This window comes from Myotis nattereri, assembly GCF_964212035.1.
Source record: "Myotis nattereri genome assembly, chromosome: 2".
Taxonomy (NCBI): Eukaryota; Metazoa; Chordata; class Mammalia; order Chiroptera; family Vespertilionidae; genus Myotis; species Myotis nattereri.
In genome coordinates, this window is record NC_138076.1 from 43,249,161 (window position 1) to 43,275,001 (window position 25,841).

The window sequence follows — 25,841 nt, forward strand, 5'->3', positions numbered from 1 at the left end:
AGGCTGTCCAGGCACCCCAGTGGGACCCCACCCTGATCCAGGACACCCTTCAGGGCAAACCAGCCGGCCCCCACCCGTGCACCAGGCCTTTATCCTATATAATAAAAGGGTAATATGCAAACTGACCCTAACAGCAGAAAGACTGGGAATGACTGGTCACTATGACACTGACTACCAGGGGCCAGACGCTAAATGCCGGAGCTGCCCCCTGGTGGTCAGTGCACTCCCACAGGGGGAGCTCTGCTCAGCCACAAGCCAGGCACCCGGCTGCCAGTACAGCGGTGGTGGCAGGAGCCTCTCCCGCCTCCTCAGCAGTGCTAAGGATGTCCGACTGCAGCTTAGGCCTGCTCCCCACTGGCAAGTGGACATCCCCCGAGGGCTCACAGACTGCTAGAGTGATGTCTGACTGCCAGCTTAGGCCCGATCCCCTGGGAAGCAGGCCTAAACCAGCAAGTGGTCATCTCCCAAGGGGTCCCAGACTGCGAGAGGGCACAGGCCAGGCTGAGGGACCCACCCGAGTGCACAGATTTTTGTGCACTGGGCCTCTAGTTAAGTTATATTATACTTAGGAATTTTTATATATTTGGGACTATTTACTCATGTTAAATGTATGACACATTGATCTTTTATAGTTTACTAGAGGCCTGGTGTATGAAGTTCGTGCACTGGGATGGGGGGTCCTTAGCCCGGTCTGCGCCCTCTCGCAGTCCGGGATTCCTCTTGTAGTCCAGGACCCCTCGTTCCTTATTGCCCACCTGCTCGCTGCTCCTTAGTGCTGCAGTGGGGACGGGAAACGCTCCCACCCCCACTGCTGCACTCACCAGCTGTGAGCCCGGCTTCTGGCTGAGCCGCGCTCCTTCCTGTGAGAGTGCACTGACCACCAGGAGGCAGCTCCTGTATTGAGCGTCTGCCCCTCTAGTGGTCAGTGTGCATTATAGCGATCAGTCGTTCTGCCAGTTGATCCGCTGTTCAGTCGATTTGCCTATTAGGGTTTTATTTTATGGGATTGTTGCTATAGTCTCTCCTTTCTCTATTTTTCACAAGTATCAGTGTCCTGCTGCTTTTGGCCTACTGCCCTATTTTATGTAGAAGGATGGACATAGTGTGACTTTGGGACAGTGGTTTACAATTCCCCAGTTTTTTTCTGCTTATTTCTGGGGATTGGAATTCTGATTCATACAACCTCACAGAATTGGTCGTAGTTTGAGGGGGAAAACTTAAAGGAACAGTACACAGATGCCTACTTTAGCCATAACATCTTACAAAGCTTACAGAAAGTGACCGGCAAATTTATAAAATTTTCATCAAGATAATTTGCTCAGCCGGTGTAGCTAAGTGGTTGAGCATTGACCTATGAACCAGGAGGTCACAGTTCGATTCCCAGTTGGGGCACATACCCAGGTTGTTGGCTCAATTCCCAGTGTGGGGTGTGCAGGAGACAGTTGATTAATGATTTCTCTCTCATTATTGATGTTTCTATCTCTGTCTTCCTCTCCCTTCTTCTCTGAAATCAATTAAAAAATATATTTTTTAAAAAGATAACTAAAGGAATTAACCATTGTAGATGGTCTCTTTAATTTAAAACATCTATATTGCCCTTAATTTTTAGCAGTAAAATTATCCAGCAGGATCTATTGTCTAGCTCTGCCATTCTTATTTTAACATTAAATCATATCAACTGCATTTAAAATAAAATGTCTTTTATTTCCCTACGTTGGAGGACCCATGTTTCAAGTGAAGTTTACATTACCTTTAATTTAATTGCTAATAAATTAAATATTTCACTGCAAAAAGTCTAGATTACTTATAATCTTTCTATACGAAAGAAGACCTATCTCCCTGTAATTTTACATGTCTACATTTTATGTTGGAATGTTTTTATTTTTGTAATATGTAAAATATTTAATTTAGACATCTCAAAAAGAAATGGATTTTCATATTATTATAGTGTTAAAATGGTCATTTGCCTGGAATAATCTGTACTTTTAATTAAATATATACTTTTAACTTTCAATTACATTAAATATATAATTGATCATCTCCCATTGGCCTTTTCTGTGCTTTTAATTTCCTTAACATTAACTTTTATATTTTTTTAATTAACTCTTTATTGTTCAGATTATTACAGTTGTTCCTCTTTTTCCCCCCCATTGCTCCCCTCCACCCGGTTCCCACCCCACCCTCCGCCCTTACGACCCCCCCCCCCACATCCTCATCCATAGGTGCACGATTTTTGTCCAGTCTCTTCCCGCATCCCCCACACCCCTTTCCTCCCCAAGAATAGTCAGTCCACTCCCTTTCTATGCCCCTGATTCTATTATAATCACGTTTATTATGTTCATCAGATTATTTATGAAACTTGATTTTTAGTTTCACTTGTTGATAGATGCGTATTTGTTGTTCATAATTTGTATCTTTACCTTTTTCTTCTTCTTCCTCTTCTTAAAGAATACCTTTCAGCATATCATATAAAACTGGTTTGGTGGTGATGAACTCCTTTAGCTTTTCCTTATCTGTGAAGCTCTTTATCTGACCTTCAATTCTGAATGATAGCTTTGCTGGATAGAGTAATCTTGGTTGTAGGTTCTTGGCATTCATCACTATGAATATTTCTTGCCACTCCCTTCTGGCCTGCAAAGTTTCTGTTGAGAAATCAGCTGACAGTCGTATGGGTACTCCCTTATAGGTAACTGACTATCTTTCTCTTGGTGCTTTTTAAGATTCTCTCTTTGTCTTTTGCTCTTGGCATTTTAATTATGATGTGTCTTGGTGTGGTCCTCTTTGGGTTCCTTTTGTTTGGGGTTCTCTGCACTTCCTGGACTTGTAAGTCTATTTCTTTGACCAGGTAGGGGAAGTTTTCTGTCATTATTTCTTCAAATAGGTTTTCAATATCTTGCTCTCTCTCTTCTTCTGGCACCCCTATAATTTGGATGTTGGTACACTTGAAGCTGTCCCAGAGGCTCCTTACGCTACTTTCGTATTTATGGATTCTTTTTTCATTTTGTAACATTAACTTTTAAAGATTAGTTCATATTCTAATTTAGAACTTAGATCAATGAAAGACAAAATGGAGAGGACAGAGAGGAGGAGGTACGGAGAGTATGGCGGGTAAAAATAACGTATGATAAATCTGGGGGAGGAAGTTCTCCTGAGCTTTTGGTTATAATATGTTGGGGGTTTTTAAATACTAAATTTAATAAAAGTGCTTAATAGTTAATGTTATTCTCAAATCTGAGAAAGTATGTTCAACTAACAAAAAAAGCATCTTGGTTTTATTTTTATATCTTGTGATCCAGGAGAATTTGGGGGGCTTAAAATGATCAGTTTTCACTATAACAGTATTGTCCTTTGAAGAGTTTTTAAAATCACTCATTCATAAAAGCTTACTTTCATTTTTTCTAATTCTTTGCAGTTTTCTAACTTGCTAACACAAACATTAGCGTTTTACATTTGCATTTTCTTCTGTGAAACAACCAGGATTTTTAAAATCTAGTGAGACAGAAAGCAATTTATAACAATGTAGATAGCTTAGATTAAGGTTAATTGGTAGTGGAATACATTTAACTGATCATCATTTACCTTTTATGTTCTGTTTTCCTAGCATTATAAAGATCAATCCTCAAGAGAATGATATGTTCTTTGATGTTATTGCTATTGTTGATCCATTGACAAGAGAAGGACAGATGATGGCACAGTTATTGATTGTAAGATATTGTTTTTGTTATACATTTACTTATATTTATCATATTACATAGTATTTTTTAAAATTATATAATTAATCTTTTAAGTCTGTTTTCAGCTATAATTAAATATTTGTGCTCTTGATTCTATTCTATACAACATTTTAAATAGGTTGTCTTATTTAAATGTATAAAATGAAATGATAGAGCTGTATATAGGGTATTATGGCAGTACCATAGTTAGGTGTTGCTCTGGACTTAATTGTTGAACACCCCCCCACCCCCCCCACCCCCCCCACAAAAAAAATTTCAGGTGTTGAAGCCCTAACCCACAATGTGACTGTATTTTGAAATAGGGCCTTAGAGGCAATTGAGGTTAAATGAGGTCTTATAGGCTGGGCCCTAATATACTAGGATTGATAGACTCATAAGAAGAGATCTCTGTCTCCTCACTGGCGAAAAGAAGAGTCCATGTGAGCATAATGCAACATGGCAGCAGCCTACAAGCCAGGAAGAAAGCTCTCACCACAAACCACACTGGCCAGCACCTTACTCTAAAATAAATACCTGCTGTTAGGCCACCCAGTGTGTGGTATTTTGTTATGGCAGCCGAGCTAACTTCCTGTCTTCAAGTGTGAAGATTGGCTTCTGAAGAAGCTGATGCCTAAGCTTAATTAGGTGAAGCTTAAAGTACAGTAACATTACCAAACAGGTGATGCTAAGGGAAGAGGGAATGTGAAGGTTGTATTCAGTAGGTTTGGCCACTGTAACAGTACCTTCAGGACTGAATTTTATTTTATTTTTTTAAATATATATTTTATTGATTTTTTACAGAGAGGAAGGGAGAGAGATAGAGAGATAGAAACATAGATGAGAGAGAAACATCGATCAGCTGCCTCCCGCACTTCTCCTACTGGGGATATGCCCGCAACCCAGGCACATGCCCCTGACCGGAATCGAACCCGGGACCCTTCAGTCCGCAGGCCGACGCTCCATCCACTGAGCCAAACCGGCCTCGGCAGGACTGAATTTTAATTCTCTCATCTCACAGTCCAAGTATAAGCCACTTAAGTTGCTAAGGCAGCTCCATAGTCGAGGGACTCAGGCACATACTGACTGGTTTTTCAGTCGTCTTCATGAAGCAGCTTCTATCTAGAAGTCTAAAGTGAAGTTCCTAACATCATCTCTGTATTTCTGCCAGCAGGAGGGGAGAATAAGGACACAACCCCAAAGTTGGCCATATTCCATCCAGTCACATTTCACTGACCAGAATATAGGCAGCCGTCTCTGGATACACCTATTCAAAAGGGAGGGTGGGGACTCTGCATCCATCTGAAATTCTTTCACTAAGGAAGTAGGCGGTAGTGAATATTAGGAGACCACTTGTAGACTCTGAAAGGACATTATAGGCTTATCATTTGAACAATTTTAAGGTTCAGATTTTGATTAAGGTTTCAGTAAATTTCAATAAAGTAGTTCCATTGTCAGGCTATTTTTTTTCTTGGGATGTTCAGAATTTGGGGGGACTCCTATGTAAAATTACGCAATGCTTTTTTTTTTTTAAATATATTTTATTGATTTTTTACAGAGAGGAGGGGAGAGAGAGATAGAGAGTTAGAAACATCGATGAGTGAGAAACATCGATCAGCTGCCTCCTGCACATCTCCTACTGGGGATGTGCCCACAACCCAGGTACATGCCCTTGACCGGAATCGAACCTGGGACCTTTCAGTCCGCAAGCCGACACTCTATCCACTGAGCCAAACTGGTTTGGGCAATGCTTTTTTTAAAAGACACATTGAAAAAAATTATTGGAAGTGGAAACTATTTGTCCATTAACAGTTGGCTTCACTTTTGGAGATAGGCAAAAGTAATTTGATATTAAGTCTGTTGAAAGATGTAAGTGATCAAGCTGGGTTATACTGGTGTATAGTCTGTTGAAACTTAAAAATGCAATTTCTCTCAGAAATTAGTTTGCCCTAACAAACCTGCATTCTTTCTGTTCCATATATCTGTTTTTTTCTTCACTCTTTAACTTCATCCTTTGTTTTCTACAGTCTTTCAAGTTTTCACTGACTTATTGCCTATCTAGAGGTGGTAACTATCAAGATTAATAATTCTCTTACTTCTATGCTCCAGGGAAATGAAAAGAAAGTATTTCATCCGTATGTAGCCAAGAACTACCTACATCTCTTATAATGTAGTTGAAATAACAAAGGCTCAGGACCCCCATCATTCTTGTAAGGCCACCACTTTGTATTACAGGTCTAGATATTTATAATTAGTTACTTGTTCTTTAGTTCTAAGGAAATTCAGATACCATGAAAGAAAGTCATGTTTGGCACAAGGTAGGCAACATAACCTTTAGGCCAGCAGTTCTCAACCTGTGGGTCACGACCCCTTTGGCAGACGAACAACCCTTTCATAGGGGTCGCCTAAGACCATCCTGCATATCAGATATTTACATTACGATTCATAACAGTAACAACATTGCAGTTATGAAGTAGCAATGAAAATAATTTTATGGTTGGGTCACAACATGAGGAACTGTATTTAAAGGGCCAGAAGGTTGAGAACCACTGCCTTAGGCAATGAAATCAGTGGTTTAGACCTCTACCATGACTTACTGTGTGGTCTTAGGCAAATTACTATATATCCCTGTGCCTCAACTATAAAATTAGTTACCGCTGAAGGATGTTCTGGGGAGTAGATGAAATAATGAATATGAAGTGTTAATGTAGTGCTTGGTACATAGTAAATGCTCAATGTTAGTTATTAATACTAATTTATCAAATATGGGAATTTTTTTCTAACAGGTACTTGGAAAGATTATCAACATGAAGTTAAAGTTGTTCATGAACTGTAGGGATAAGCTTTCAGAAGCCCCTTTAAAGAGGTGAGTCTAAGCCAGGGGTGGGCAAACTTTTTGACTCGAGGGCCACAATGGGTTCTTAAACTGGACCAGAGGGCCGGAACAAAAGCATTGATGGAGTGTTTGTGTGAACTAATATAAATTCAAAGTAGACATCATTACATAAAAGGGTACGGTCTTTTTTTTTTTTTTTTTTAGTTTTATTCATTTCAAACAGGCCGGATCCGGCCCGCGGTCCGTAGTTTACCCACGGCTGGTCTAAGCAAACATAATTTCATTTCAAAAGATTTGAAAAGACTAAAATGAAAAAAGGACCATAATTACTGAACTTGTTTTATTTGTTTTGTTTTGTACCTGTTTTATTTTTCTTCACAGGATGGTTAATTGCAATAGATCAGAAGATCAGACATAATTTATTAACTTTAAATGATATAAAATTAAAATAACCTAACCAGTAAAATTGAACCAATCTAGTGCAGAATTTACAGTCTAATTGCAGATTTATGTTTATCCATGGGTATTTTTGAAAATGTGATTTAGAGATACCTATTTAGAAATAAGTAGGAAATAACAAGTGGGAAATAGGTTGAATTACACCATTTTTTGTTTACCTATACTTTTAGTACTTTGAGCTAAATTATCAAAATGATGTTTATTATAATATCATAATTATTATTGGGGGGTATTTAGGTGTAACTAGTTCCAAGTAATTTTTGAATGATACAGAAAAGGTTGTTTATTACATGCAAATATTTCTCATTAATACTATGCTGGTGGATAAAAATTCTGTACTCATGAAGCTAATAGACTTCTCAGTGGCTAAAATAAGATGAAAGCATTTGTTCATATGTAGAAAGACATGATGAAATTAATTTGAAATACAAAAGATAAATGAGAATTATGAAAACTGATCTTATTCACACAACTATGAGTTAGACAGAGTCTTATTTACTCAGTAGCATATATCAAGAAAAGTAGTGAAATTCCCAGCTCTTTACTTGTAGAGTCAATAGTGTCTCATCCTTCTCACAGATGATGGAGGTCATGGGCAGGAATTCCCTCCTGCACCATGGCCTTCCTGTGTGGTGGGGGAAGAATGTGCTCTCTCTCCTCTGGTTAAATACTCCCTCTCTGTTTTGATCCCTGCTTTCCCATTTGTTCGGGATCCTTGCTTTATCACATAGTCCCTTGGTTTTGTATCTTTAACCTCTCTACTAGCCTTTTTCAGTCCAGGGAGTTACTTGGTTTCAAAAACACAAACTGCCCCCTTCACTTTCTCTCCTCTAGAGTTCTGGCTTTTCCTCCCTTCTCCACTCTTTCTCAATCTCAGCTTCTTTGAAGAGTGGTCACACCCCCTCTTCATCTCTCATTCACTGTACCTCCCACTGCAGTTTGGCTTCTACTTCCTTTTATTTAACCACAAAGAAATTGCTATTTGCATTATCCACGGGATACTTTTTACTTGATGACATTTCTGCTGCATTTGACAGTAGCAAGCACTTGTTTTGTCCCGCTGCTTCATGACTGTCTCTCCCGTGTCTGCTCTCCCCCTCTCCTTTTCTGACTCTGCCTTCCTGCAGTAAGCAGCTTCAGACATGGCTGCCAGGGACCACCACCTCCTGGGATCCCCACTCTGTAGATTCTCCTTGAGAGTGAACCGCACCAAATGATTCGCTTCTAACAAGCCGAATATGGCGAAAGGGATGAAATGTGCCTTCTGCAATTAGGTTGTACAAGACTGACTTTTGTCCTGCTGGCATTCTCTCTTGTTCTTGTGTGCTTCTCTGACGAAGATGCTGGAGATGACCTTGTGGAAGGAACTGAGGGCGGTCTCCAGCCAACCGCTAGTGAGGCACTGCAGCCCTCATTCCAGCGGTTTTGAGGGACCGCCGGAGCCTCGAGGTGGATCCTTCCCCCTTCAAGCCTTGAGATAACTACAGCATAGCTGACACCTTGACTCCAGTCCAAAATAGTGGAAGTCACTATTCTTAGTAATATAACTAATTTTTATTATGTGTGATATTGGGGAATAAGGCCAAAATACATTAAGACTCTAAGTCTGTTAATAAGCAACTGCTTTCATCTCAATCCTGTTTGTTTTTAATTGAAATATTATAATTGGTTACCAGGGTTTCTGCTTCAATTTTACTTAGTTTCTGGTTATTGCTCTTCATATTATTAATGGTACTAAGAGCTAATATAATGACTGAAAAATAGACCATGGTCAAATTTGAAGAAGGATCAGTGAGTGAATACAGATCATTAACTTCTAGAACCTGCATAAGTCAATATCTTAAAGGGATTTTAACCATGTTCATTAAGAAATAATTAACAAGGGTGTGTGTATGTCTGTGAGTGTGTATACATACATACAATCTTATAAAAGGTATTAGTGTAAACAAAATAATTACCATTTACAAGCATTACCTCTTCTGAAATATAGTGGGGTTTTAGTCTTTTTATTTTAAGGCTTTCTTGTCATATTTTTAAACCATTTTCAGTTTTAAAATATTTTAGCTAGAGGAAATCTCAATTTGGGTCAAAGTATGTTGTTTTATTTTTTTATGTTCTATCGACAGTTTTTACCGATTTGTTCTGGAACCAGAACTGACATTAGTGACTAATGACCTTATTGAACCAGTAGCAAAATTCTTGGATATCCCTGAATCACCCCTCCTGACCCTCAACATGATTACTCCTGAAGGCTGGCTGGTTGAAACAGTACACAGCAACTGTGACCTTGATAATATCCACTTAAAGGACGTAAGTTATCATGTAAACTTATATAGAGAAAGAGGAAAAAGATAAATTCTTGTCAGCTACTAACTGTAGCAAGTGAGTGATCATACACTGGTTGCTCACCAAAATGTTTTTATGATTCTAGGTCCTGACCCAGTCTTCCCTTGGATATTTTAGTTTCCCTAACTTCCAAATTCTGCCTCTGTGGTTTTCTGGGTTTCTAGATGTTTTCACCGTGTTAGTTGCTTCAGACTCTTGGTACACAAATGCTATTCTAAGATGAGCAATGTAGAAAATACGGAGATGGAAGCAGGACAACATAGGACAATACCACTATGTCCCTATTTTCCCTTCGGGTTTTGTTTTTATTTTTATTTTATTTTATATTTTTAATAAAATATGTTCTCAGAAAAGGAGGGGGAGAGGGGAAGAGAGAGAGACAAGAGAGAGAGAGAAACGTTAACAGGTTGCCTTCCATATGCACCCCTACTGGGGATCAAACCTACAACCTGGGTTGTGCCCTGACTGGGAATTGAGCCACACTGACCAGGGCCAGGTTTTGTGTTTAACTCAGAAAGGAAGTTTCATCTGAAACCCTTTTTGCCCCACAGATCATAGCTAGAGAAGGCAGTGCTAATGAGATAAGAGTAAAAAGCCTCATGTACCGCAGGCTGTGTGCATTGCTTCGTATCACCTTTAGTGTGATCCTTGTCCAGTAAGTGACCAGACTTCTTTTCCCTTCCTGTTGTCGTTTAGCCCACAGCACACAAAAAGTGAGAAGACTGTTTTAAAAAAACACTGACTGAGCCTTTCAAACATTCCATTCAAAATGGGAAAGGGATTCAGACACTAAAAAAGCAGAAACATTCAGGGGAGTTTACATAGAGAACAGGTATCCAGAAACTGGAGAGAAAATACTTCTTTCTGATTATCCTCTTGCCTGGTTCTGCACACCGCTGACCTGTTTCCAAAAGCTCCTTAGAATGTAGCCATTGCTTTGACCTAGGCATAAACATTCAACCTCTTATAATTTGGTTATGATTGTCCATCAGATTTACTGCTCATGCTTCTTGTGTGTTGTCCTTTGCCTAAAGATTTTCCTTTAGGCAAATTTCTTCTGATCCACTCATGAATAGATTCTGTGGGAACCTAAGTTACTTCCCTGGAATATGTATTCACCAATGCCCCCAACTTTACCTGCCCGGAAAAGAACCTGAACTCAGTCATAGCAATTATCTGAAGTCAGTCCTTCAAATCTAGGGAAAGAATTGAAGGACAGGTAAGTAGTAAAATTCATGAGGGAAAACTGAGAAATGAGCTTGGCAAGAAGTAAAAAAAAAAATTCATATAAGGCTTTTATTATGCTTTCAATTCTTGATAATAGGAACTACTTTAACTTAATTTAACTTAAATCACCTTTATGCAATTATTAGGAAACTTAAGATAGCCACTAAGAAACCTCTTTGAAAATAAATTGGCTGTTTTTGATGTTAGGGTTTTTAATAAGTCAAAAGAATTGTTATCTGTTATACAAATATATAGAGATAAGAGACATTTTCACATTAATATCCTATATAGTAAAAGGCTAATATGCAAATTGTCCCCTCAGGAGTTCGACCAACCGTGAGTTTGACCACTCACTATGACATGCGCTGACCAGCTGACCACCAGGAAGCGGCATGGGATGAAGGAAGGCCCCGGACAGCAGCTGGCAGCCAGGGGAAGGGAGGCCCCGGCTGGCAGCCGCTAGGGACCCTACCCATGCGTGAATTTCATGCACTGGGCCTCTAATATATTATAAATAGAAAATACTGTTAGTGACAGATTGATAGAATATATTTGGACTTTGCCCTAATGTTTAATTCATACTGAAAAAAAAAGCCCAGCCAGCATGGCTCAGTGGTTGAGCGTCAACCTAATGGTTCTATTTCAGGTCAGGGCACATGCCCAGGTTGCAGGCTCAATCCCCAGTGTGGGACATGCAATGGAGGTAGCTGATTAATGATTCTCTCTGATCATTGATGTTTCTATCTCTCTCTCCCTCTCCCTTCCTCTCTGAAATCAAAATACAATTTTTAAAAAAGCTTTCCTTCATAATCACTTTGGGTCACATTTTTCTTGTCTGTAAAATGAAGAGTTGAACTAGATGATCTCTACAATATTCTCATAGTCTGAGACTATCCCATGAAAATCTTTCCATATAGACTAAATGAATGCTATAAGAGCTGTGGACACAGGTTAATAAAGTATATGAAGTTCATCACTTAGAATAATAATGAGTCAACCACTAATTCAGAACCCAACTAAGGGCCAGCCAGTGTGGCTCAGTGGTTGAGCATCATCGACCCAGGAACCAAGAAGTCACGGTTTAATTCCCACTCAAAGCTCGATCTCCAGTGGAGGGCTTACAGGAGGTAGCCAATCAGTGATGTTTCTCTCTCGTTTCTATCTATCCCTCTCCTTCCTCTCTCTCTAAAAATCAATAAAAAAAATTTTTTTAAAAAGAACTCAACTAAGCCTAGCCCAGTGTGGCTCAGTGGTTTGAGTTTCAGCTTATGAATTAGGAGGTCATAGTTTGATTCCCAGTCAGGGCTCATGCCCGGGGTTGCGGGCTCATCCCCAGCAGGGGTTGTGCAGGAGGCAACCAATCAATAATTCTCTCTCATTGATGTTTCTGTCTCTTGCTCTCACTACCTCTCTGAAATTAATAAAATATTTAAAAAATAATAATTTAAAAAATAGTAATAATAAAAATTAAAAGAACCCAACTAAGGTTTTTGAAACAAATACTGTTTTCAAATAAGTCACTTACTTCTTGTTCTTAAAAACAATAAAATTATAAGGGCTGGACTCAAGAAAGAAATATTGTACACAAGTACTATAATTATTTTCTGTGGTAATTACAGGCAAAGAAAAACAAATGTGATAGAGAATATTTTCAAATACTCTGTATCCTAAACACAGTGTTGAAAAATTCATATTGTGAAATAAAATATAAATGCATCAGAGTCTTATCTGCTCCACAAAATTGCTAAACTATATAAAAATCACCATTTTATTTTCATGCTTGGATATTTTTTCATTTGAAGTAGAGAAAAAGCTTTGGTCCTACAATATTTATTGTAGCATTTGCAATAGAGAAAAATCTGGAAGTAATTGGAATGACCAGCACTTAAATGATGTTTATGGAAACAGGGATGTGTTCCTAGAAAACTGTAATAATAAAAGCATAATATACTAATTAGACTGGACATCCTTCCCGACGAAGCCATCGTGGTGGAGGCCGAGGCAGAGGTCATCGGCCGCCACGGTGGCAGGGGCCGAAGCAGGCACCGTGGCAGCGGGGGCTGAGCTCTTTGCACGAATTTCGTGCATTGGGCCTCTAATATTTCATGAAAAAGCAGGTTACACTTTCTTAGGAAAAGTTTATGAAAAAAAGAAATAGAAATCAATGATTGAAGTGTTTATGAATGTTTAGTCTGTACGTGATTTCTACTTTTTTCCACTTGCTTATATTTGCTAAATTTTCTTTTTGAACATAAGTTATTTTTAGTGCAAAACATACATTAATATTTTTAAGTTACAAGAAAGACAAAAGATGGTGATAAGTTGGCTTTCTTGCCAGGTCTCGAGAGGGAACTCTAGGGCAAGAGCAAGCAACAAAACAGATTCTTTAAGGAGTTTTCCATGTAAATCTGTCTGGAAGGGATTTTTGAATGCTACAACTCTATGACATCCCTCCTGCTTGTGATATGGGCACATATATCATGAGGCTGGAGTAGAGCTGATACCATGGGAAAGGAAGAAAATTTATCATGAGCTTTGGTTTTCAAGAAATTGGTTCAACTGTTAAGTTCACCCATGTAAAAGAAAGACTTGAAGTTGCCCACCCAAGATTCATTGGCTAATATTAAAAGAATCTCATTTAGCTATTACAATATTTATATTAGGGGCATTACATATTTTTGGCATGTTTCCTCCACAGATTGAGAGAACTGTTATAGCAGAATATGAACTAGAGTACCTACTACTTGAAGGACATTGCTTTGATAGAACAACAGAACAACCTCCTCGAGGTTTGCAGTTTACACTTGGCACAAAAAGTCATCCTGTTGCAGTTGATACAATAGTGATGGCCAATCTTGTAAGTTTTATAAAGACTTAATTGATGGTATTATAATTAGGTGTTTTGGTAAAATCATTAAAATTAGATGTTTTGGTAAAATCCTGTTTTTTCTAATAATAAGATAAAATAATTTTTATCCTGCTGTTGCTGAATAGCTTCCAAAAAAATAAAATTGAAACATTGAATAAGGTAATTAAATAAAACAGAGATGAAGAGAATCATATTTTCAGAATGTGCATTTACAGGTTATTCCAAAATCTCCTTCCTTGGAATTCATTTGTAGAATTCATTCACCCCACAGTTAATAAACACTTTCTTAGATGATTCATGTATAAACTTTCTTAAACAATTGTATGTGTGTTCAGTCATATAACTATGATCATATTTTTCTTGCTTAAAAGGGATATTTTCAATTAAAAGCAAACCCAGGTGCTTGGATACTGAAATTACGCCAAGGAAAATCTGAAGATATCTATCAAATAGTTGGGTGAGTTATATAAACCACTTTTACATTTTTATGTGTAAATAAGTTTTTAGTGTGATATAACCAAGATCATCAAAACAACTAAAATGTTCACAAGTACCATCACTATAAAACAACAACAAAAACCTGGCATTTGTTCCCAAATTTTTGTTTGTTTTATTTCAAAAAATATAAAAGGTAGGCCTAATGTGTATATCTTGTTCTTTATTCTATCTCCTTTACTTAACTGTTTTCTATACACTTTTTTGTGTGTTTGCATAATTAATATATTTATCATGACAGCATAATGTGTGTTATAACTTAGCCATTATCCGTGGATTATGTTCAATTTTTCATTTTAATAAATAATTGGTTACTTTCATAGTAACTTACCTGCTTATCAGTGAGCATAGTGTATAAAGCAGGAATTATCAAACTTTCTCTGTAGGAGCCAACAGAAAATATTTAGAGAAGATATACAGTTGTGAATACACAAAACATGGAATTAATAAAGCTGTTATAAAAATTATAACCTGCATGTCTTTTTCCATACGAGCAACTATAAACATACTTTTGCCCAAACCTGTATTTATTGAGCACTATTATTATACCAAGAACTGTGCTCAACAAAGATAATATGGGAGTTAAGTTTATTATACTTTTTTTCACTGCTTTTCCCCCTTTCCTTATACTGTGCCTAGCACATAGTATCATTCAACGAATATGCTTAATAATTTATGAATAGGAAGGACAGTTGGGATAAGTTTGTTTGACATTAGGAATGAGATAGTACCTCAAAATAGTTTTGAGGAATTATAGTAACTTACTGCTAGTCATACTACAGACAAAGCATTCCAGGAACAGGAAGGGGGTAGTACATATCTTTCATCTAAAACTCTTAGGGCTATATGTGTTTTAGAATTAGAATTTTTCAGATTTTAGAAAATTAATACAGTACACATCATATATTATGCAACATCAGGCAGTATCTAAGAGAGAGCACTTCATTAAACAAACATTTATGTTGCAAAATGTATGAATATTTACATTAAAAGGATATATAATGACTATAAGAAAAAAATAAAAACAAGCCACAGACTGAGAGAAAAATCTCTGCAAAGCATACATCTGACAAAGAATTTATATATAGAATATATAGAGAACTATCAACAGTAAGAAAACAACCTGAAAAATATGCAGCAGACTTGAATAGACACTTCACCAAAGGAGGCATGGATAGCAAATAAGCACATGAAAAAGGTGCTCAACATCATTAGTTATTAGGAAAATGCACCTTAAATTCACAATGAGATACTGCCACTCATCTATTGGAATGGCTAACTTTAAAAAGACTGACACTACCAAGTGCTGGTGAGGATATGAAGCAATAGGAACTGTCATACTCTATTAGTGGGAATGTAAAATAGTACAACCACTTTAGAACAGTTTGGCAGGACCTTAAAAATTTAAATACACACTTAACCCATATGATCTAGGCCAGTGATGGCGAACCTATGACACGCGTGTCAGAGGTGACACGCGAACTTATTTTTTTGGTTGATTTTTCTTTGTTAAATGGCATTTAAATATATAAAATAAATATCAAAAATATAAATCTTTGTTTTACTACGGTTGCAAATATCAAAAAATTTCTATATGTAACACGGCACCAGAGTTAAGTTAGGGTTTTTCAAAATGCTGACACACTGAGCTCAAAGGTTCTCCATCACTGATCTAGGCATTGCACTCATAGATATTTACCTAAAACAAAAGGAAATATATGTTTATACAAAGACATACAATAATGTTCATAGCAGCTTTATTTTTAATTGCCAGACACTGAAAACAACTCAAAGGTTAACAAGTGAAGGAATAATCAAAATGTGGTACATCCATACAATGGAATACTACCCAGCAGTATAACGGATGAACAATTGGTAATACAGTGACATAGATGAATCTCAAAATAATTACACTGAGTTACAGAAGTGTGGCAAAAAAAAAAAAGCACATGCTGTATGATTTCTTTTATGTATTACAAACCATTAGGTAATACAAACTGTAGAAACAGAAATCAGATCACTGATTGCTTGGAGGGAATGGGGAAGACAGGTAAAAGCAGGGGGACATATTGGAGATAAATAGGAGAAGAAAACACAGATCCTAGCCTTCCACAACATTTCTCAGAGTGACAGTTAATACATTATAAGTACTGTAAAAGAGTGCTATGATGGTACAGAAAATAAAGCAAAATACACTCTAACATTTATACTGATCCTTGTAAAAACCATAGTTTCAAGATATAATTTTAAGAACTGTTCTGTGCTCTGCTCCAACTTCATTGATCTTGTACTGCCAGAAACTTAGTGTTTCTAAAGCTGTCACTACTGTTTCACCATTGCTTTTTGCAAAGGGAAAGCCCTTTGGAATTGAATAAACTGTGATTCAAACCCCTTTTTTACCCCAGCTATCTGTACAACCGTGTCTGAGTTTCTTTACCACCTGGAGTCTTTCTTTCCTCATCACAAGAGGGAATAATCCTACCTACTTTGTGTAGTCTTGGTAAGGACTAAATGAGATAATCATCATAGAATACAGTGGCTCACATTGAGTGAATGTCTATTTTCTCCCCCACTCATTCCTTATTATTTCACAAATTGAAATTACATATATTATTGTATATTATGTATATGTATGTTGTGTAATATATATACAATACCTATCTTACATAATGTGTATAATATATATTATGCAAAACTAGACATTATTTTGGGTTCTATTTTATCTTCTTTACCATTATTTGCTACTAGAGGCTGGTACACAAAATTTGTGCACTCACAGGGGGTCCGTCAGCCTGGCCTGTGCCCTCTCACTGTCCAGGAGCCCTCAGGGGATGTCTAACTGATGCTTAGGCAGGAGCGGGACTAAGCCAGCGGTTAGACATCCTTAACGCTGCTGTGGAGGCAGGAGAGGCTCCCACCACCGCCCACACTGACCACCAGAGGGCAGCTCCTGCATTGAGTGTTTGCCCCCTGGTGGTCAGTGTGCGTCATAGCGATGGATCATCCCACTGTTTGGCCGATTTGCATATTAGCCTTTTATTATATAGGATCATACATAACCTATAAATGGATCATTTAGGGAGAAAATCACCCCTGGTGTCATTAAGTACCACTAATATATTAGTGATAAACTACTTTTTCTCCTTCACAGACAGCTTTTAGGGGTAGAAATAATTTCAAATTTGTATTACTTATAAACAATAAAGCCATAAACTTTTCTTAGTCATAATTTACTTAACTTTAAATGTGATTAATGTCACTAAATATCCAGAATGGAAAAAATATAAATAATGCTACTCTGTAATAAAATTTATTTGAAATTAAAATATCAATAATGAAAAAAAATATATCAATAGTAAAAGTAGGTCAATATAAAATATGACAAAAATGGAAAATCTGTTTATCGCAATTGATGATGCCATTCTAATTGTTATTACATTTAGGAAAAATGTTCTTGAAATATGCCCAAAAGCTAGCTAAAATAATATTGGTATGAGTTTCTAAGTCCAGATTTTAAAACAATGGCTAACTATTTTGTTAATTGAAAATTTGACTTTCTGTTTGTTAGGCATAATCCTCACATGTGTACTCTTTATTTCTGTCCATCTTATTGTAATCTTTAACTGCAGGCTACCTCCCCTGACTCAGTGTTGATTGTCATTTACCTTGAATACAAAAGTACTCAAAATTATTCTCTCCTAGAAAATAAAATCTTCAAAATCCTATTAAAATGAGATAAATGCTTCTTAGATTTCCCTAATTAAATTATAGAAAATATCATATACTGTACACATATCTGTGGCTTTCAATGTACAAAATTATTAGGGTAGACTTTTCACTTGAAATCTTCAGTAATACCTATTGCCAAGTTACTGTTTGTACATAATTTTAGTTTGATAACCTCTGGGAGTGAACTCCTTCTCTTATGCTTACTATAGGATACAGAAGAGATTTCAAACACTTTACTTTCTTTACAGTTCCTTGAGCTGGTTCCTTTGTAAGCTAGTTTACACTCTCTGACCTGGCAGTGGTTATAGCTCAGTTTGTGGAGTACTTTTGTGGGCTCTGAGAAGGTCTCTGTTGCTGTACTTCACTTTCCTTTGATTCCTTGATCTCTGTTGGCACATCTGTTCTAGCGGCTTCTCTAACATCTTCCAACCTCAGTCATCCTATGTATACCCACAGCCTATTTTTGTTGAAGTCTCTTCATGTCTCCAGGTTGCCATATTGGCAGAAGCAAGACTACACCACAGTAATAAATAACAAAACATAACCTCTGCCCTGCTTGGCCATGTCTGAAACATGGGAAATACTTACACATCACTTGTCCAGGAGTTCAGGCTAGTCTCAAAGGTGGCAGCACTCTACTGGTTAAAGCAATAAGTAAGTTCTCAAACGCCAGATTCTAGCCCAGCCGTGGGCAAACTACGGCCCGCAGGCCGGATCCGGCCCGTTTGAAATGAATAAAACTAAAAAAAAAAAAAAGACCATACCCTTTTATGTAATGATGTTTACTTTGAATTTATATTAGTTCACACAAACACTCCATCCATGCTTTTGTTCCAGCCCTCCGGTCCAGTTTAAGAACCCATTGTGGCCCTCGAGTCAAAAAGTTTGCCCACCCCTGTCTAGCCCATGGTCCATTTTAATGTTTACAGACAGGAGCCAGACTTCTGTGTCTCCCAACTTTAAAAAAATTCATTGCAAAGTTCTTTCATTTTAAAGTATCTATCTGACTAAGTTTAATATTAGAAGGCAATATTCCCCCATGAGGTGTAGTCTGTCAACAGCTCCCAGGGAAGGATTAAACACAGGGAAATGGATTGTTGACTGTAATAAGAAGGAGTGGAGGAGCAAGCCCTCCAGGAGAGCTAGCTTCCAGGAATGGATAACGGAACAAAGCCAAGGAACTGAGGAACTGACCAACCAGAAAGAGCTGCTACCTCTTCCAGGATTAGGAAAGTGAGGAAGCACCAAGCTGCTACTTACAGGATGTCAACTGGTTCTTCATACCCAGAAAGCTAAGAGATTGCACACTTAAACATTAATGTAGAAAACTTCTGTCTTCATGACTTTGCTTGCTCAAAGAAACTTAGCCAAGCATTTCCCCTACCTCACTTCTAAATTCCAAATCACAGGCAAATGTGTCTCTCTGTTTAGCAGAATCTAAACCAGAACCATAAAAAAATCTAGGAACAAGAACAACAAAAAGAGTTTTAAGTTTTCTAGCTTCTACAGTATGTGCAAAAAGGTGGAATGGGTGTTGCCAACCATGTCATAATATGCACTATATTTTTACAAATCCTTTTTTCAGATCCTAACAGCCTAAAACTTCTTTTGCTTTTCATAAATATTGATAATAGCATTTTAATTTTCCTTAGAATAGTTGAAACAAGCCTTCATCATTATCTTTTACTATTTAGTGTTTTGAATAAGAAATGAGAGGCAGTGTGATTTATTTTACCTCTACAAAATCTGAATGATGTTTATATGTAGAATTCTAGGAAAAATATGAATTTTTTAAAAATAATATTGCTACCTGATATGTCATATATCCATTCATTTTTAACTAAATGGCTTTTACTGAGATACAATATTCTCAAGTCTCATTGAGAATATAAACTATTTGAATGCTCCCTCTTTTCCTGCTTTAATTTCTTTATCAATAAAGTCCATTTTCTCTGAATGCTTAGCTTGTTCCTTTTGCTTAAGCTACTTACTGTCCTCTCGTATCCAGTGAAGTTTAGTTGCCTAGATTTACTACAGAGATCTAATATGCAGCAGTGCAGAGCCGAAATGCCTGGGCTGTTTGGATCTATGATCATTGTACCTTCCTTAAATGATGATTGTAACTATAGAGTGCTTGAAATAGTGCCTGGATGGAGTAAGTCTTCATCACTACTACTGCTGCCACTTGGTGGCAAGGAGGTAATTGCTTTAGATGTTGTTTGAGTTTAGCTGCAGTGTTGTGCTTCCTGGCTCTACTCTGGTCTCGGGATGGCAGACTCAATGGCTGAAGTTGCTGATGCCCTTGAGTACTGTTTGGAACCGGAAGCTCTTAAAAGTTTTTATAAAATTTGGCATTTCTACTACATAAATTAAGATACTTTCTATTTTCTAGTGGTAATTGCTGGGCAGGGCAGTGCCTTGTACATTGGTTTAACCACCTCAGCTGGTGAATTGGGAATATGTGGGAGTCAAAGGCATGTCTTAGTCAACATACTAGTAGTGCTAGGAACCCGCCCCCCCAGGTTTTTATTTTAGAAAAAAATGTTCAAGTGTATAAATCTGACTGAACTTAAAGTATCTACTAAATAATAATAAAATAAAGTCTCTACTAATTTGACATCTGATTGCTTTCCCTCTGACAAATTTAATTTTATTATAAATGTTCTTACAGTAGCATTTTTCAGTACATAGTGAGTATAGTTTTCAAAGCATAATTATTGAGTAAAGCTGTTGATTTCCTCAGTTTTGAAATTTAGACAATGAATCTCATATAATAAAATGCTAATATGCAAATAGACTGAACAGTGGAATGACCGGTCACTATCACATGCACTGACCACCACGGGGCAGACGCTCAATGCAGGGCTGCCCCCTGGTGGTCAGTGCACTCCCACAGGGGGGCATGCTGCTCAGCCAGAAGTTGGGCTCACGGGGAGCGGGCCTAAGCTGTCGTTCGGACATCCCCTGAGGACTCCCGGACTAGGAGAGGATGCAGGCTGGGCTAAGGGACCGCCCCCCCCCCCCAGCCTCTAGTATAAGATAGAAACATCTAGTATAATATAAAATAGAAACATTCAAGTGATGTAGATGGACATCATAGGCATTTTCAGTCTTATGAGTTTAACAATACACTTCAAATTTTAGTATTTGAAAATGGCTGATAGATACTGAAAAATTGTTAGACAGTATAGGATTCCTTTGATTATGATATTTAAATAATGTAAAGTCTAAGAAATGTTTTATATTTTAATTATCGTTGAAAATATCACAGAGATATGAAAGATTTGATTTTTGTGATAATGTTGGTATACAACAGAAAAAATGAACAATAATTTGAGCTTTCTAGTGATTAGGCAATATTAAATTTAGAGAGTTACTTTTATATTGTGTTAATTTGTACTAAGTTAATTGATTAGACAGTTTTGGAAATTGTACTATAGCACATCTTAATTGACTATAGAAATATAAAATATATGTACACAAGTGGTATTAAACTTGTATTATTGCAAAATGCATTTATTTCATGTTGTATGTCTTTTCATGAACTGATGATAGATATTTACATTTTCTACTTTTAGGCATGAAGGAACTGACTCTCAATCAGACCTAGGAGATGTCATTGTTGTATTAAACAGCTTCAAAAGCAAAATACTGGAAATACAAGTATGTGAGGCAGAAGCTACTTAAAGGCTTTGTTCTTAATATTAAATTTTATCTCTTGTTTTTAATTAATTGATTAATTTTTATTTTACAACTAATTTTGATAATTTTACTACCTAAAGTGTCATATTGGAATTATGGTAATGAAAGGAAGGAAAGGATTAAATTCATAAAGGAAAGCAGAGAGCTTGAAGATAGAAAAAAAGGAATGATTTTTTTTTAAAGTTTTGATGTGTCTACTATATCTACTGTATCTGTAGCCAGATAATGTTACAGATTAGGCCCTAGAGATGATATCAGGAACACAGGTCAAAAAACTAGCCCTGAAAAAAAACACACACAAAAAAAACATTTCTTTCAAAGAGAGAGAGAATGAGTTTTTAGTGATGGCAGGTTTGGGTTTTGTAGACTATCCCACCTACTTAGAACTAGTAAATATATTGGGTAACTATTTTTTTTTCCATCCTAAAAGCAATGAGGAGCTGACAATAATGAAATAATAAGGAAATACAAAGTTAAAGGGAAAATAAGAGCCTTAGTGAAGTAAGTAAGCATAGAAACTTCTTGTGTCCTGAGAAAGCTATTACCCTGAGAATATTCGTCCATCCTGGTACACTTGAACTATCATTTTGTTTTAATTTGAGGGTGATGGGAACAGAAATTAAAATTCTGGACCCACATAAATTGGGTAATCTATTAGAAGACACTCTTTACAATAAGCTGGCTATAGCTTCAGGTAAGTATTAACCATAGTAGATTATTCCACACAGTCTTTTAGCCCAAATTTATATCATCTAATAGTCCAGGGAACTCTGAGCCTTGAATTTGTACTGTAATAGGTCAACATTGATTGATAAGGCCCTACAGATATCTAGCAGAAACATCTGCATATCTCTGGAATAAGATTACTATATCCAAATACACAAGGAAAACCAGCAAAAGCAACAACAGAAAACAGATAAACAAATACTCCGTATATTAGAATTATTGATACAGACTCTGAAACAACTATGCTTACAATGTTTAAAGAAGTAAAAGACAAGCTTGAAAACAATTGCATGGAACAGGAAACTATAAAAAGTTCATGTCTGATTTTTTTTTTAGTAGAACCTCTAAAACTGAGCAATGCAATTACCAAAATTAAGAATTTAGTGGATGACTTTAACATGCCTGAAGAGAGAATTAAGTATCACAGATAAACAGGGATATTAATATAGATAGATAGATAGATAGATAGATAGATAGATAGATAGATAGATAGATATAGATATATAGATAGATAGATATAGATATATGACACAGAGCATAAAAGGTAGAGAATAGAGTGAGAAATGTGAGAGACAGGATTGCATTTACACCCAGCTATTACTATCTGTGTGATCTTGGACAGGTTGCTTAAACTATTGCTTTCTCATTTATAACATGGGATTAATTATAGAACATACCTTATGTGTCTTTTATAAGGATAAGATATTTTAGCTTTGTAAAATGCTTTATGAGTGTTGAAAAATAAAATCAACTTTAAATGGAGTTCCAGAAGTGAATGAAAGAAAGAATGAGGTACAGGTAATATTTGAAGCAATAATGGCTGAGAATTTTTATAAATTGAATAAAGAAACAATTTGCATATTCAAGAAGTCTTGTGATTCCCAAGGAAGATATTTAAAATAAAATCCACTCCTCTACTCTTGTTGATAAAACTGCAAAAAAATGAAGACAAAGAGAAATCTGGAAAGTAATCAGAACAAAAAAGAAAAATTACCTTCAAACAGCTATAGTATGACAGTTGATTTCTTGGGAGTAACAATGAAAGCCAGAAGATACTGGGATGATACTTAAAAGCCAACCTAAATGGAAAAAGGAATGCCAACCAAAAATAATTTACCCTGAAAAGATATCTTTCAAGAGGAAACATAAAACAAGATATTTTCAGAAAAATTACAAACTGAATTTGCCATCAGCACACTCATACTAAAATTCTTTTTTTAATATGTTTTAATTAATTTCAGAGAGAGGAGGGGAAGAGGGAGAGAGATATAGAAACATTAATGATGGGAGAGAATCATCCATCAGCTACTTCCTATATGCCCTCTACTGGGAGTCAAGCCCACAGCCTGGGAATTAAATTGTGACCTCCTGGTTCATAGGTCAATTCTTAACCACTGACCCACACTGGCCAGACCTAAAAGAAATTCTTAAAAGATGCACTTTATACAGGAAAAAAATTTTACCTCAAATGGAAGTTTGAATTTAAGAAAAGAATGGAGAAAAGAAAATGGTAAATATGTGGATTAGTCTATGAGCAGTAAATATACAAAACAATAGTAAATGTCTTAAAGTATTTAAAAATATATAGAACTAAAAATCATAATAATATCATTTAAGCCTTAAGAAATAAGGTTATTTGCAATGAAATATAAAGTTTTTAATAGGGTAAATGTAATGATTATTTTGAAACTTTAGGGCAAATACGATTTTTGTGATTTTTAAGATAACCACTAAAAGAATAGAAACAAGGGACGATGTCATAATAAAGAGGAAAAATAGAGTGAAACAAATTAATCAATATAAATGGATTAATAAAGGAGAGATAAAGTGAACATATGGGACACAGAAGAAGCACAAAATAGTCAGAATTTAAGACAATTATATTAAATGTAAATGGGCTGAATGTTCCAATTAAAAGATTGTCATACTGGATTTTTTAAAAATCCCAATTATATGTTATTTGCAGAAAGCACATCTAATACATAGGAATACAGCTTCAGGGTGAGGATGAAAATAAAATACAAGTATAGCAAAAGTATACTAGGTCAATAATAACCTAAACAAAGCTTGTTTAGCTATACTAGTACCAGAGATATTAAACATTAAGACAAATAATATTACTAAAAATAAAAAATGTGTGTGTGTGTGTGTGTGTGTGTGTATCCTATCTAATAAAAGAGAAACATGGTAATTGGTGTACGACCGCTACCCTTCCCATTGGCTAATCAGCGAGATATGCAATTAACTGCCAGCCAAGATGGCGGCCGGCAGCCAGGCAGCTTGAAACTAACATGAGGCTTGCTTGCTTCAGTGATGGAGGACTCCAATGTTCCCTGCCTGCCGCTGCAGGCCTCTGAGCTGCAACTCTAAGCAACTATGTAACAAATATAGAAGCTAAACAAAACCCTAGAAACCTGCTTTAGTCCGTCGGGCTTCAGCCAGCAGGATCGCAACATTGTAAGCAAAGGCCAGAAACCTACTTTCAGCAGTGGAGGCCTAAGAGCTGGAGCCAAGCCTCAAAGCTAAAGCTGGCCCAGAATAAAAAAAAAGAAAGAAAGAAAGAAAGGAGCGGTTGGGAGCTTCAGTCACCCCCAGCCTGAAAACAGCCCTCAGCCCCTCACCCAGACTGGCCAGGCACCCCAGTGGGGACCCCCACCCTGAAGGGTGTGTGACCGGCTGCAAACAGCCATCATCCCCTCACCCAGGCCAGCCAGGCACCCCAGTGGAGACCCCCACCCTGATCCAGGACACCCTTCAGGGCAAACCATCCGGCACACACCCGTGCACCAGGCCTCTACCCTATATAGTAAAAGGGTATTATGCCTCCCAGCACCAGGATCAGCGGAGCTGCAAGGCCTCCCGGCACCGGGATCAGTGTGACAGGGGGCAGCGCCCAACCCCCTGGATGGGCCCTGCTCTGTGAGTGACAGGCGGCAGTGCCCCAACCCCTAATTGGCGCTGCTCTGTGCGTGACAGGGGGTGGCGCCGCAACCTCCCCATCGACCCTGCCTTGAGTGTGACAGTGGACGGTGCCCCAACCCCCCAATCGGTCCTACCCTGAGCATGACTGAGGGTGGCATCGCAACCTCCCGATCGCCCTGCTCTGTGCATGACAGGGGGCGGTGCCCCAACTCCCCAATCAGCCCTGCTCTGAGCCCGACCAGGGGCTGCATCTAGGGATTGGGCCTGCCCTCTGCCACCCGGGAGCAGGCCTAAGCCAGCAGGTCGTTATCTCCCGAGGGGTCCCAACTGCGAGAGGGCACAGGCCGGGCTTAGGGACCTCCCTCCCCCCCCCCCAAGTGCACAAATTTTTGTGCACCGGGCCTCTAGTATATATATATAATAGAATTACAAGAGAAATTGACAATTTTCTATCATATTTGAGATATTTTAACACACATCTCTTAGTACTTGATACTACAAGCAGACAAAAAAAATCAAGAGATACAGAAGATTTTGAACATTGTAATTATAAATTTTTACCTATAAACATATATTGAACACAACACCTAATAACACAAATGAACAGTCTTTCAAACACACAGAAAACATCTTAAAAATTAGCTTTACAAAAAAAAATAGCTTTACATTTAGTTGACAAGCAGGTTTTAGCAGATTTCATAAGAATGAAATCAGAGTATGTCCTCTGTCTACAATGCAATAGAGTAGAAACCAATATTAGTGATAACTAAGAAATACCCATATGGTTAGAATCTGTACAGTCCAATAACAGGTTATCAAA

At 37.3% G+C, this 25,841-nt stretch overlaps 1 protein-coding gene across 1 annotated transcript in view; it reads left to right on the forward strand.

The window, feature by feature from the left end:
• Positions 1–25,841, forward strand: part of UGGT2 (UDP-glucose glycoprotein glucosyltransferase 2) — a 183,750-nt gene that overhangs the window by 121,799 nt on the left and 36,110 nt on the right. The window contains exons 25-30 of the mRNA XM_081083210.1: positions 3,602–3,704; positions 6,497–6,576; positions 9,132–9,315; positions 13,277–13,435; positions 13,819–13,904; positions 21,250–21,334. Coding sequence (XP_080939336.1) covers positions 3,602–3,704; positions 6,497–6,576; positions 9,132–9,315; positions 13,277–13,435; positions 13,819–13,904; positions 21,250–21,334 — 697 coding nt within the window. The remainder of the gene's footprint in view (positions 1–3,601; positions 3,705–6,496; positions 6,577–9,131; positions 9,316–13,276; positions 13,436–13,818; positions 13,905–21,249; positions 21,335–25,841) is intronic.